The 15,169-nt window shown below is 48.3% G+C and overlaps 1 protein-coding gene across 2 annotated transcripts in view; it reads left to right on the top strand.

Moving 5' to 3' along the window:
- The window catches only part of SEMA6B (semaphorin 6B), a 189,577-nt gene that overhangs the window by 124,023 nt on the left and 50,385 nt on the right, over positions 1–15,169 (top strand). For both annotated transcript variants that reach the window (XM_060275375.1, XM_060275376.1), the window contains exons 2-5: positions 592–724; positions 3,928–4,054; positions 11,121–11,184; positions 13,320–13,382. In XM_060275375.1, coding sequence (XP_060131358.1) covers positions 619–724; positions 3,928–4,054; positions 11,121–11,184; positions 13,320–13,382 — 360 coding nt within the window. In that variant the 5' untranslated portion in view covers positions 592–618. The remainder of the gene's footprint in view (positions 1–591; positions 725–3,927; positions 4,055–11,120; positions 11,185–13,319; positions 13,383–15,169) is intronic.

The following is a 15,169-nucleotide window of genomic DNA, read 5'->3' as shown; positions in this document are numbered from 1 at the left end:
AGCCTGAAGTAGCTGCCTCGGGTAGCAGAATCTCGCGGGACAGTGCTCTCCCCTGTAGACACCCTGCCCATCTCTGCTGCCAGACTTGTGTGGCTGTGGCGGCTATGGATCCTGCTGAGATCTCGCAGAACTCTCCCAAGATCTCGCCGCAACCCGCCAACTGCGGGAGGTGGCCCCTTCCTGCACTCAATCGGCAGGCCACCCCTGAAGATGGAACTAAAAATATTTGAAAGCTCTGCCGTAGAAAATCGTTCACATTCCCTTCCTCCTGCAGTCCTGGTAGCTGCAGTACTTTCAGGTGTAGCTCGGAAATTTAGCTCGGACAGGTCTGAGCTGGTTTGGGAAGCATTTGTCCAGAGGTGTGGGGAAAATTTCTGGAGGATGGGAGAACAATGCACCCCTTTCCCCCCCCCCCGTGGGCTACCTTATCCCTCCCTCCCCAGGCCATGCCATCCCTCCGGCCCTCTGATTCTGCCCCCCATCTCCCATGCATTTTATCGGGGCTCAGTGCGCCACAGGTTGTCATCAACACGGACCACAACGCACACGGCTAATGGCTTAACGTTACTCTGTCATCTTGAACCCCTGCAGGTGTGAGGGGCGCTCCGAGAGGAGACGATGAGGCCCACCTGTCTGCCGCTCGTCCTACTTTTCCTACTGGAGGGGGCAACTCACGCACTCTTCCCCGAAGAGCCTGGTCCCATCAGTGTGGCCCTTGACAACTGTAAGTGAGGCTGTGGTAGGGTGTGGCCATAGGAGGCTGGAGCTCGGCTGGCGTTTCCCTCTGCCACCCCCAAAAAATTATTTTTCATTTTCATTCAGAAGAGGGCAACCAAAATGGTCAAAGGCCTGGAAATGATGCCTTATGAGGAACGGCTTAGGGAGTTAGGTATGTTTAGCCTGGAGAAAAGAAGGTTAAGGGGTGATATGATAGGCATGTTCAAATATATAAAAGGATGTCATGTAGAGGAGGGAGAAAGGTTGTTGTCTGCTGCTCCAGAGAAGCGGACACGGAGCAATGGATTCAAACTACAAGAAAGAAGATTCCACCTAAACATTAGGAAGAACTTCCTGACAGTGAGAGCTGTTCGGCAGTGGAATTTGCTGCCAAGGAGTGTGGTGGAGTCTCCTTCTTTGGAGGTCTTTAAGCAGAGGCTTGACAGGCATATGTCAAGAATGCTTTGATGGTGTTTCCTGCTTGGCAGGGGGTTGGACTGGATGGCCCTTGTGGTCTCCTCCAACTCTATGATTCTATGATTCTCACCAAGGGGTTGGGGAATCTGTGGGACCCATCAGAGAAGCCACAGAAGTCCGGCTCCCATCCCGTTATGGCCAGTGGTCAAAGCCAGAGGGCCTTCCTTGCTCCCCAAACACTGTGTGCAGTTCTATTTCTCGCCTAGACACTTCCCTTCGATTGTCTTTTCCCATCGTGCCTCACAGGAGATCAAGGTGCTGTGTAGTATTCCCCTCGTCTTGTTTTCACAAAAGCCCTGTGATGTAGACGGAGTGGGGTGGAAAATCGATTCCGCCAGCGTTTAAAGGCCACCTGACCTGCACTTTGGGGGAACAATCAGAGAACCCAAACCCAGCCGTCCTTTGAAATCTGCCCCGCTCTGAATTCTGCAGTGCAGTTCTCCAGCCAAGTAATGTGTGCAAGGAAAAGTTAGGGGAAAACCTAGGATAAAATCACACAGATGCACATAATTGTGAGTGTAGCTTGCAAGAATGCATCATATCGAGGAGAAATGCTTTGGGAAAATGTGCATATACAACTTAGGCCCCAAACCCAACAAACAAATAAACAAATAATACATGGCTTAAGTGTAGGTATCCTTAGAACGTGGGTGGCGCTGTGGTCTAAACCACTGAGCCTCTTGGGCTTGCTGATCAGAAGGTTGGCGGTTCGAATCCCATCCCCACGGGGTGAGCTCCCATTGCTCTGTCCCAGCTCTTGCCAACCTAGCAGTTTGAAAGCACGTCAAAAGTGCAAGTAGATAAATAGGTACCACCGTGGTGGGAAGGTAAATAGCGTTTCCATGCACTCTGGTTTCCGTCATGGTGTCCCGTTGTGCCAGAAGCGGTTTAGTCCTGCTGGCCACATGACCCAGAAAGCTGTCTGCGGATAAACGCCAGCTCCCTCGGCCTGGAAGCGAGATGAGCACCGCGACCCCATAGTCGCCTTTGACTGGACTTAACCATCCAGGGGTCCTTTGCGTGTTCAGACCCAGAGACCTCCCCCTTAATAAATTCACACATGACTCAAATTTTAGTTTTGGTTTTTGGCAGGATTTAGGCCACAACTTTATTGATTACAGGGACCCAGGTGGCGCTGTGGTTAAATCACTGAGCCTAGGGCTTGCTGATCATAAGGTCGGCGGTTCGAATCCCTGTGACGGGGTGAGCTCCCGTTGCTTGGTCCCAGCTCCTGCCAACCTAACAGTTCGAAAGCACGTCAAAATGCAAGTAGATAAATAGGAACCGCTACAGCGGGAAGGTAAACGGTGTTTCCATGTGCTGCTCTGTTTTGCCAGAAGCGGCTTTGTCATGCTGGCCACATGACCTGGAAGCTATACGCCGGCTCCCTCGGCCAATAATGCGAGATGAGCGCGCAACCCCAGAGTCGGTCACGACTGGACCTAATGGTCAGGGGTCCCTTTACCTTTTATTGATTACAGAAAGTGAGTGGTTGCATAGGCTCTGGTTTGACTAGCTCCCTGCACTCTTGCAGACAGCGCTGACCCAGGGCAGCAGCATACGTCAGCCAAGAGTGAACACCTGGATAGGCGAAAAGCTGGGAGCAGACTATGTCTGCCACCCAGATGTCCCCCTGGACTCAGGCACGGGCACAACCCCCTCTCGGGGGCTCACCAAACCATTTGAGTCCCTAGATTCCTTTCACGGAATACCCTTCACATAGGGATGGCGAGACCATTCTTCCATCCCTACCACCTGAATCAGAGCCCATCCGCAACCTTACAAGTTGTGACGATTTGCTACGCGGCAGGCAAAACCCAAATGGCAACAGCCAATCTGCCAAGTGGGGGAAATTCCTGCCGTGCCCCAGTCCCAATGACAGACGACACACGACGGCATAGCAAGGTCAATCGCAAAAAGCCCTAAAACGAGGGAGGGTGGGCGGGAGTTCTGAATGCATGTGCCGAAAGGGGGTTGGACTAGATGAGCCTGAGGGGTCCCTTGCAACTCTAAGATTCCATTCCATTCCATTCTATTTGTATCATGGATGAGAGACAGGGCCTCCTTTGTGTCAGTGAAGGTGCCTGTTCTGAAAGGCACTTTTTAAGTATTCCGACAGCTTTTGTTTTTATTAGGTAGACAGTGGGTTTCATTCAATGTGAGTCCTTCTCAGAGGTCTATTAATTTCAATGGGTCTATTCCAGGCAGAGGCAAACTCGGCCCTCCAGGTGTCTTGGGACTACAACTCCCACCATCCCTAGCTAACAGGACCAGTGGTCAGGGGTGATGGGAGTTGTAGTCCCAAAAACATCTGGAGGGCCGAGTTTGCCTATGCCTGGTCTATTCATAGCTGCTATTATTATTATTATTATTATTATTATTATTATTATTATTAAACTACTGACCCTGGTTTCTCTTTAGTATCCGTACACATTACTAGGAGGTATCCGCACCATACTGTACATTTAAAGCACATGACTTCCCCCAAGGAATCCTGGGAACTGTCATATGTTAAGCCTGGTGGCTACTACAGCTCTGTGAGGGTGCACACTATAGCACCCAGAATCCTTTGAGGGAAGCCACACACGCTGAATGTGCTTCGGCTGCATGTTGTGGTTGTGGCCCCCGTTTCACCAGAAGGGCCACCTTTAAATGCGCTAACACATAAACATAAATAGTCGTGGGGAGCCTCCTTGCCCAACTTCCCCTTGACCTTCTCTCGCTTTCCTGCAGATGTGAAGCATTACCCGGTCTTCGTGGGCAACGGGATGGGCCGGTTTTCCAGCCAAGATGGCGGCGCCGAGCGCCTCAGGATCCAACGAATGCTGACATTCAACAGGACTTTGTACATAGGAGACAGGTGACCCCATACGACCCGACCATATAGCTCAGTGCATGGTTTAGAAACGGGGTGTGTGGTTATCCGGCGAAGGCGGGAGGGACTTATTCCCTTCGAAAAACTGAGAGTTGCAATACGAATTGCCTACGGTGGAATAATACCCTTCTAGCGTCCCAATTTTCCAGGGACAGTCCCGGAATTACGAAAGCTATCCCAGCTTCTGGTCTGATCCTGGAATGTCCCTATTTGCTGGCCCGTCCATGAGAAGGGAAAGGCACTCTGTGCATGTTCAAATGCACTCTCTCCTCGGTTACCCCCGCAGGTCTAACCAGCTGCAATGTGAGGCTCCTGTGCCTTTAAGAGTAGCATCGAACATTTGTTGGAGGAGCCAAAGGGAGGTGGGAGCGGAGACATAACACAAAGGGGGTGCAGAGTTGCCTCAATGCCGAGCAAGCGGGCTGTGCAGCTCAGCTTGCGGACTGCTGCATCGCCATAGCAACCTGAAATCCACAGGAAGAGCACAGCAGAAAAAGCAGGATAAATTAAGAATGGCGAGGCCGGGTTAAGGCACTCTGCCTGATAGATTTCGACGTACTCCACAAACTGCTGCCTTGCCTAATTTCAGAGTTGCACAGCCTTCCCAGAATGAGGCCTAGCGCCTTGTCGCGCGGCACATAGCGAAGTGGCGGTTTCTGCCCTGCCCTGCCCTGCCCTGCGCTCACCGCAAACCGCACTGTTTCCATCGCACTGCGTTCCGGCTTCTGCAGAAACCTTTGCTATATTCACTTTGCGAAGCTCACAGTGGCCAAAACTAAAGCAATGACTAGGGCTATGCATCAAATTCGGGCGAGGCCGATGTGGAGTCAGGTTCAGACAGCAGCAGATTGCCCAAAGTTGCAAAATCTCAAAAAAAGAGAAGAGCTATTATTAATAAAATTTGTCAAAATCTACACTAACGACATGGGCTGAATACCTGCTGTGTCCAGGAAATTCTGGGTGTATGGCAACCCTAATATGGCCATATTAAAATAAAAGCTGTCACATGGATAGTTTGTTTGTTTGTTTGTTTGCTGTTTGTCCAGGCATCCCCAAACTGCGGCCCTCCAGATGTTTTGGCCTACAACTCCCATGATCCCTAGCTAACAGCACCAGTGGTCAGGGATCATGGGAATTGTAGTCCAAAACATCTGGAGGGCCGAAGTTTGGGAATGCCTGTGTTTGTCAGTTGCTTTACCTTGCCCAGGGAAGCCCAAAGCAGCTTATAACCAAACAAACAAACAATGAAAACAACAACAACCCCACAGTCAAATCAAAGGAGAAGAGAAATATGTATTTAAAACCCTGCCAACTTCTAAAAGGCTGCAGAAAGCTAAAGGCCTGGTTGGTTACGGATAAAGATATGAAATGAAGGTGCCAGGCAAGCCTTCCTGGAAAAAGCATTCATCAAACAGGGAGCCACCACAGAAAAGGCCCCGTTGCCGTGTTGCCACCCTATGGACCAATCATGGAGCTGGCTCACAAGGAAGGGTCTCAGGTGATGCTTGCAGGGTCCAGGTTGGTTTAGATGGGGAGAGGCGGTCCTTGAGGTTCTATGAGGTCCTGGACCGCTCATGGAGCAAGCTCGTTTTCTGCTGCTCCAGAGGGTACGATCCAAACCAATGGATTCAAATGACAAAGCAGGGCTTTCCAATAATGTATTGCTTATAACCAGCCCATCTGGCTGGGTTTCCCCAGGCACTCTGGGTGGCTCCCAACAGAATTACAAAGTGATAAAACATCAAACATTAAAAACTTCCCTAAACAGGGTTGCCTTGAGATGTCTTCTAAAAGTCAGATAGTTGTTTATTCCCATGACATCTGATGGGAGGGCGTTCCATGGGGCTGGCGCCACCACTGAGAAGGCCCTCTGCCTGGTTCCCTGTAACCTTGCTTCTCGCAGGGAGGGAACCGCCAGAAGGCCCTTGGAGCTGGACCTGAGGGTCTGGGCCAGACGATGGGGGTGGAGACGCTCCTTCAGGTATACTGGGCCGAGGCCATTTAGGGCTTTCAAGGTCAGCACCAACACTTTAAATTGTGCTCGGAAACGTACTGGGAGCCAATGTAGGTCTTTCAGGACAGGTGTTATATGGTCTCGGTGGCCACTCCCAGGCACCAGTCTAGTTGCCGCATTCTGGATTAGTTGTAGTTTCTATTGGGTTGGCTGGCTCTTGAATGCTCATCATGTATAGCAGATTTAGCTGCTTTGGGGTGGTATCCGCACCCCCCCCCATAAAGTGCTAAATCCCCTCCAGACATGTGGATGGATTTCTCTTCAGTGCACTGCTTTCCCTCCCCCCCACCGCGCCCCAGAGCCTTGCACATCATAAATCCCGTTCTGGGTATATAAGTTTTATCTATTTGCGGTTTTAATGGGACTTTTAAAGTCTGGGCTGAGCAGATGGGGTTGGTGGGGTAATGAAGCGCGACCCTGCCGTTTGTAAACAGAGCGCATGGATGCGCCGCCGAGGCCGGGAGACCCGTCAGTCACAAGTGGTGGGCGATGCGCCTTTCAGGGTGTGCGCGGGAAACCGTGGGCCCCTCGTACGTACTCGGTTCTGGCGTCCAAACTCGCTTCCCCTTCATAGAGACAGCACAGGGCGAATGCTAGGGCGCACCATCCCTGATGGAAACCATGGTCTAGGTAGAAATTCAATTTGGCTCACGTTTAAAGGAGAACCCACCGGATTTGCACTTTCTGAAACAATGCGTGCATTTATCTGAACGTTGCAATGCAGTTCTCCCCTCCAAGTAATATGTTCAAAAATGCACATTCTGGGGTAATGCAGGCATTTTTTGGGGAAAAAAATATGCATGGGCAATCCCCCCATTTTAGGTCCCAAGGCGCCGCACGTTTAAGTGAAGTCATGTATATTTGAAACACCATGGAAAAATCCTGCAAACATCCCCTTGTAACCTTTCCACAAGGGTCGTCATTGATGCCGAAATCCAGCATCGCCTGAGAGTGCGGCTTTCTTCCGATTGAAATGCAGAGTGTTTGAGGACCGGGACATTCGCAGGGAAACAAAATGCTTGTTTACAAAGCTATTGTACTACCAACCTTACTGTGTTCTTGTGAAACATGGACCACTTACAAACGCCATCTCCAACTCCTTGAAAAATTCCATCAACGGTGTCTCCGAAAAATTTTACACAAGACTTGGGAAGACAGGCGAACTGATGCCAGTGTACGGGAAGAAGCAAAGATCACCAGTGTCAAAGCAATGATTCTTCAACATCAACTTCGTTGGACTGGTCATGTTGTGCAGATGCCTGATTATTGTCTTCCAAAGCAACTACCGTACTCTATTCTGAACTTAAAAATGGAAAACATGATGCTGGTGGTCAACAAAAGAGGTTCAAAGACTGTCTCAAGGCAAATCTTTAAAAATGTAGTATAAACACCAACAACTGGGAGACACTTGCCTGCAAGCACTCCAATTGGAGAACAGCCTTTACCAAAGGTGTCATGGGCTTTGAAGACACTCGAACTCAGGACGCAAGGGAGAAATGTGCTAAGAGGAAGGCACGCTTGGCAAACCCTCACCACGATCAACTCCCTCCCAGAAACCAATGTCCCCACTGCGGAAGGACGTGTGGATCCAGAATTGGCCTCCACAGTCACTTACAGACTCACTGTTAAAACCATGTTTATGGAAGACAATCTTACTCGGCTACAAGTGATCACCAAAGAAGAAAAAGATATTTGAAACACCATGGAAAAATCCTGCAAACATCCCCTTGTGTCCCCATACTGCCTCTGCCCTGCCCCTTTTGGGGATGCTGTTGTGACATTTTTGGGATACTTCTGGGTTCGGCGTGAGACACACGCATATCGGACGCAGCTAAAACGGTCGCTGTCCTGTACGCATTAGTGAAAATAATGGACAGTGGGGCATTGTCTTAAAGAGCATCGCTTTGCTAATCATGCGCGCCTTAGGCAAAGCTGCGTCTGAAAATGTCATTATCGGGAGAAATTTGCAGTAATATGCCAGTGAGAATTTTAAAAACTCACAAATAGATGCAGAAATGTGACGGATTCCACTTAAAACTTGAACAATGCAAAACTGAGAGAAACCAAAGTTGGCAGGTCTTTCCACACACACACACACACACACACACTCATATGCCCAGCCTCCCTGGAATCCTCAATGTTAATTTGTTGGCACTGCAGAGCTTTTTGTAAAGTATTGCCTTGTGGAGAAATTAAAATGAGGGATGAGGAATGCCATGAAGTTCACCCAAATGCGCATTTTGCTCTGGCTGATGCTGCCAGCCTAAGTCTAGCACAGCATGCCCGGGGGCACAGGGGGCACTTTGCTAGCACCGCCTCACACCCGGATCCAGTTTTACGAGCGTTCGAACCCAGAACCTGTTACCCAAGCTTGGCTCTGGACATGTGGAATTTCCAAGCAGATACCTTTTCCTAGTTGCTGACGCAATTGTTGGGCCCAGAAAAAGGGTCTTCTTGGGGGGGGGGGTGCGGTTATGGGAGGGAGAAACTGGATCTTGGGGTGCCTTTTGACCTGATGATGGGGAGACTTGGCTCTCCTCCAAAAATCTGCAAAGCTGAAGCAGTTTGAAGCAGAGAAGTAGCATGAGGAGGTGCTTAACCCACCCGGTTGCTTTGCTAATGCAGTTGGAGTCACCAGAGTTGGGGCGAGTGAAAAATGGTCCATGTGCATTCCTGGTACAGTGGTACCTAATGTTGCAAACGGGATCCGTTCCGGCGGCCCATTTGCAACATGAAAAGGCCGCATCCTGACACACCGCATCTACACATGCGCGTGATGCAATGCGGTGCTTCTGTGCATGCTCAAAGTACAATTTAGCGCTTTTGCACATGCACGCAGGTTACGGATGCGCCGAACCCAGAAGTAACCCGTTCCAGGGTTTCCGGGTTTGGCGCATCCGTAACCTGAAAAGACGCAACATGTGGTCTCTTCCAACTCTATGATTCTATGATTCTATGAAGCAGACGTATCATGAGGCATGACTGTATTCTCAGATAGAGTTTGGCACCCCCTTCTGTCTGATTGTTGCAAAGACAAGGGATTGCAAAGCATATATAGTGGTACCTCGGGTTACAGATGCTTCAGGTTACAGACGCTTCAGTTTACAGACTCCGCTAACCCAGAAATAGTACCTCGGGTTAAGAACGTTGCTTCAGGATGAGGACAGAAATTGTGCAGTGGCCGTGCGGTGGCAGCAGGAGGCCCCATTAGCTAACGTGGTACCTCAGGTTAAGAACAGTTTCAGGTTAAGAACAATTGGCATCGTTTGTGATTTTGTGCGTTGATTCTTGCGAGCTGTCTCGGGCGGGGGGTGTCTCTCTGGCCCAAAGTCCAAAATATGTAAGTAAACAGGAATTTAACGTAACATGTCCAAACAAAACTGGTTTGGGGGCTTTGCTTGTGTTTTGAGGGTTGGAAAACTGTGCTGCCAAATTTGGAAAAGCTGGGGAATTACGATCCCAAACCAAAGGACTTTCACCCTAAATCAGAAGATGCTATTCTTGTAGAAAATTAATGAAAGGTCAACTGCTGCCCCGGCCCCCTTCTTTCCACTTTTCCCCCATTCCCAGGAAACATATCCTTGAGGATTTTCGTTGAGGCCGCGGGGTGAAACGATAGCGGTTTCCTTTTGCCACAATCGTCTCAGTTAAGTTGGCAGGCTTGGCTGTTTAGAATTCGCCTCCTAAGTGGCCTCTGAAGCTGGCAAGAGGAACGATGGGTAGTTTATGCTGCGGGAGGCCAGATACATCTTGCGTACGCCGGTCCTTCTTTAAAGTTTTATTCGTCACAATTAAACGGAGCGAAAGCTGCTCCGCTGGGACTAACAAAGAAACGCAGGCGCCGTGGCTTAAAGGCTTCCAGGAGAGGAGAGCAGTTGGAGACCCCACCCTATCCAACTTGGGATCAATGCTGCAATGGAGCACGGAACATTTTGAGTTCGCTGCATAGTTCCTGATCTCCTTGGCTCGGGGGTTGCATAACTCCATACCCTCCAACATCTCTCCAATGAAAATAGGAACGCCCTAAGGAAAAGCGGGACATCCCAGGAGCAAATCAGAAATGGCTTCTGCAAATCAGGGGCTGTCCCTGGAAAACAGGGACCCATCGGAGGGTCTGCGGTCCTTGCAGACTTGTGGTCCTAAGCCGTTTAAGGCTCTATAGGTCAAAGTCTGGTTAAAAGACCCTAAGGGCGCAATGCTCTTTCGTTAAATCAAGAAACGCTTGGGTTATGTCCTGGCAATTCTGGTTTGCATTCCTATTTACAGTATAGCTGACGAATGGTGCAAGCTTGAATTTGGCCCGCCCTGGACTTTTAAAAGATGGGAGAGGAAGCGATGCCTGCTTCTCCCTCCCTGGAATATCTCAGACTTCATTTTTAATAATAATAATAATAATAATAATAATAATAATAATAATAATTTATTATTTATACCCCGCCCATCTGGCCGGGTTCCCCCAGCCACTCTGGGCGGCTTCCAACAAAACATTAAAATACAGAAATCCATCTAAAAATATAAAAATAAAAATATATTTTTATATGCAACAACCGCGGCTAGGACTTTATTAGCCCAAAAATGGAAGACACAGGAATTACCGACGATTGGAGGGTGGCAGACAAAAAGGATAGACTATGCTGAATTAGCGAGACTTACGAGCGGGATCCGGAACCAGGGGGAAACAAAGTTCCTAAAAGACTGGAGTAAATATGTGGACTATATGGAAAAAAACTGTAGAAGTTTAAAAACTCTTGCAGGGTTGAAGTAAATCCTGCGAATTGAATTTAAGAAGAGGAAATAAAAAACTGCAGGATAAGCTTCGATTAGAAAACCTTATGAGGGGATGGAGGGAAGTCACAGTGAAATACATGTTACTGTGTTATGGTGTTATTTGTTATGTTTAAATGTGTATTAATTGGAAAATTTAATAAAATGTTATTTAAAAAAAAGAAAATAATAATAATACAGAAATCCATCAAACATTAAAAGCTTCCCTAAACAGGGCTGCCTTTTATTTTCCTCCCTTTCTTTTCTTCTCAGGGACAACTTGTACCGCATAAGCCTTGAACCCGAGGCCTCAGCCAGTGAAATGCGCTATCATCAGGTACGTGATAAGTCTCAAAAGTGCAGGCTCTTTGTAGCCCTTGTCCGTGAAATTCATTTGCATGGTTAACTTAGGCCCATTAATTGCAATGGGACTACTCTGAACAGGACTAATGTTGGCTGGATACAGTGCTATTTTTCTGGGGGGTACTCAAAAGTACGCAGTACCAGTGCCATAGATAGATGATAGATAGATAGATAGATAGATAGATAGATAGATAGATAGATAGATAGATGATAGATAGATGATAGATAGATAGATAGATAGATAGATAGATAGATAGATAGATAGATAGATAGATGATAGATACAGTAGATGATAGATAGATAGATAGATAGATAGATAGATAGATAGATAGATAGATAATAGATAGATAGATGATAGATAGGCGCTGTGGTTAAACCACTGAGCCTAGGGCTTGCTGATCAGAAGGTCGGCGGTTCGAATCCCTGTGACGGGGTGAGCTCCCGTTGCTTGGTCCCAGCTCCTGCCAACCTAGCAGTTCGAAAGCACGTCAAAATGCAAGTAGATAAATAGGAACCGCTACAGCGGGAAGGTAAACGGCATTTCCATGTGCTGCTCTGGTTTGCCAGAAGCAGCTTTGTCATGCTGGCCACATGACCTGGAAGCTATACGCCGGCTCCCTTGGCCAATAATGCAAGATGAGCGCGCAACCCCAGAGTCGGTCACGACTGGACCTAATGGTCAGGGGTCCCTTTACCTAGATAGATAGATAGATAGAAGATAGATAGATAGATAGATAGATAGATAGATAGATAGATAGATGATAGATCGACACTTTCTGTAACTACGTCATGGTGAGCACCAACAGCTTTTTTTCCTTTTCTTTTTTTAAGCACTGGATCGAACCCAGTGTTTTGAAACGAAAGACCCTGCTAAGAAGCGCTCCCTTGGAGGTTGAGTGCCTCTCAGATGGATATGGATCTTCACAGGACTGGGCTATTTTAAAATAGGCTTTTATTGATTTTCTCAGTAAAACAGAACGGAGATATAACGGTAGAGAACAACACCCAATAAGAGCAGGTGTCACAGCTCAGCAGCGTAGCAAAGGGGGCATTTTTGAAATGGATACCGAGCCCAGGGAAAAGATGCAACAGGAAATTATGAGGCTAGAACCAGGGAGCCCCCCCCAAAAGGAATTTTTTTAGTGCATATGAAACCCATGTTTGCTCAGAAGTAAGTCCTATTGAATGCAATGGGACTCAAGGGTAAAGGTAAAGGGGCCCCTGACCATCAGGTCCAGTCGTGTCCGACTCTGGGGTTGCGGCGCTCATCTCGCTCTATAGGCCGAGGGAGCCGGCGTTAGTCCGCAGACAGCTTCCGGGTCATGTGGCCAGCATGACAAAGCTGCTTCTGGCGAACCAGAGCAGCGCACGGAAACGCCGTTTACCTTCCCGCCGGAGCGGTCCCTATTTATCTACTTGCACTTTGATGTGTTTTCGAACTGCTAGGTGGGCAGGAGCTGGGACCGAGCAACGGGAGCTCACCCCGTTGCAGGGATTCGAACCGCCGACCTTCTGATCAGCAAGCCCTAGACTGTGGTTTAACCCACAGCGCCACCTGGGTCCCGCAATGGGACTTACTCCTAGGCAAATGGGGTTATGGTTGCAGCCTTTGGGTGGCAATCAACTACATTTTACTGAGAGCAGAACTGTTGAAATGAATGTGCCACAGTCATTTATTTCAGTGGGTCTACTCGATGAGTAAAACCTAGTTGAATACCACTTTAGTTGGTAAATCTTATACAGTCGTATCCTGGATCCCGAACACCTTGTTACTCAAACGTTTGGGCTCCCGAACGTTCGCAAACCGGAAGCAAGTGTTCCGGTTTGCAAACGTTCTATGGAACCCAAACATCCGGCAGGGCTTCCATGGCTTCCGATTGGCTGCAGGGGCTTCCTACAGCCAATTGGAAGCCACACTTTGGTTTCTGAACGTTTTGGAAGTCGAACGGACTTCCGGAACAGATTCCGTTTGACTTCCAAGGTACGACTGTACTGTTTAGAAGTGTGTTTTGGGGGGTGGAGGGGAAGAGGCTATAGCATCCTCCACACAGGTATCATTGTCTCTCTATTTCTTTGACCCATTTTTGTTGTTGCTCGGGCTTTGCATAGAAACTGACATGGAGGTCGAATCAACACGATATCAACATCTGTCGGATGAAAGGAAAGCACGAGGTAAGTCTGTTTTGCGGCATCTTACAATGCAGTCCTCCAGCCAAGTTCATATATAAATGCACATATTAGTGGGGGAAATAACATGCCAAAAATGTGTCGTTTTAGGGGGAAATTGCTTTGGGGAAATGTATACAGTGGTACCTCAGTTCCTGAACGCCTCCGTTTTCGTGCGTTTCGGTTCTCGAACGACAAAAACCCGGAAGTAAATGCTTCCGCTTTCGAACATTTTTCAGAACCCAAACATGCAACGTGGCTTCTGCTGAGTGCAAGAAGGTTTACAACCAATGGGAAGCCTCATCCTGGTTGTCAAACGTTTCGGAAGCTGCACAGGCTTCCGGAATGGATTCGTTCGAGAACCGAGGTAGCCACTGCATTAGGCAAAATTGCACACCAAATGGTGTCTATCAGGAGAAAATTGCCCTAAGATGCCAATGAATTTGCATAGGGACTTAAAAAAATAAATAAAAAGTTTGCAAACAGATGTGGAAATGTGCAGCGCTGAAGGTAAGGTTGGAAAAATAAGAAACTTGAAGCTTATCAGGAAGAGGAGACGCAGGGAACAGCTGGCCAGGAATCTGCACTTACTTGCTGTTGCATGTTTTGCGATGCTTTTAACATCCAGGTCCTGTGCTAACATAACTGAAGCCGTGCTCCGAAGAAAGCTGAACTCTGCAGCCTGAATAAATCACGCACCTCCGGCACGCTTGCCAGTAATGACCTCTTTTGCATAATTGGTTCTGCCACTCACGGTGTGTCTTCGTGTTGCACACTCAAGCGTGTGCAGAGCACCTAGATTTCGGCCCCCACCCTCAATCTCGCATCTAAAGCATTGCTGGGCACAGAGTTTCCCCCCCCTCAACATTCTCATATGTCTGCAAAACTGTGCAGAGTCTCCGATACCCTAGCTCAGCGTTTCTCAACTGCTGTTCCGCGGCACACTAGTGTGCCGCGAGACGCTGGCTGGTGTGCCGCAACGTGCGGCGACAAGAAGGGCGATTTGCATTGTCACGTGCCTGGCGGCCGCCAATAACCAGCACTGACCCGCCGGAAAGCAATATTTGGCAAGTGTTTCTTACAGTCATAATTATAATATAGGGCGGCACAGAGTTAAATTTTTTAACTTTTTTAATGGTGGTGTGCCTCGTGATTTTTTTCACGGAACAAGTGTGCCGTGGCCCATAAAAGGTTGAGAAACACTGCCCTAGCTTTAAGGAACTGCAACTTAACTAGGGCTGCCATATGTCTGGGATTTCCGTCAGAAATTGCATCCGGGCGGAATTTCCAAAAATCAGTAAAAATGTCCAAGGCAACCCGTGTCAGGAGTGTTGGTTTTTTGGCAAATATCCTTAAAAATAGCTGAAAAACCTCACCGTCCTAAGGAAAAGCAAGACATTCCGGGATCAAATCAGAAACTTGGGGTGGCTTCTGTAAATCCAGGACTGTCCCTGGAAAATAAGGACACTTGGAGAGATCCCAGTATGGTCCTTTGCTTTTGAACAGGATGCACTAATTTTTAGAGACTCCTGGCCAATTTCTGGAGGTGTTTGAAGGTCCAGCTCTAGAGTGACATCTCTATAAATGGGTCAGCTTTTCACAGAGATGGGGCAGGGGCGAGTAAGGCCTTCTTAATCGCCGGGATATTTTCAAACTGAGCTTTGCAATAATAGGGGCGAGGAGATTGTGTAAAGCAGAGGTCTTCGACCTTTAGGAGTCCACGGCTCCCTTGACCAACCACAGTGATACCTCGGTTTTTGAACATAAATCCGTTCTGGAAGACCATTCGAGTT

This window comes from Zootoca vivipara, chromosome 6 (assembly GCF_963506605.1).
Source record: "Zootoca vivipara chromosome 6, rZooViv1.1, whole genome shotgun sequence".
In the NCBI taxonomy this organism is placed as follows: domain Eukaryota; kingdom Metazoa; phylum Chordata; class Lepidosauria; order Squamata; family Lacertidae; genus Zootoca; species Zootoca vivipara.
Note: the sequence above shows the minus strand (reverse complement) of the source record. Positions and strands in the feature narration are given on the sequence as shown.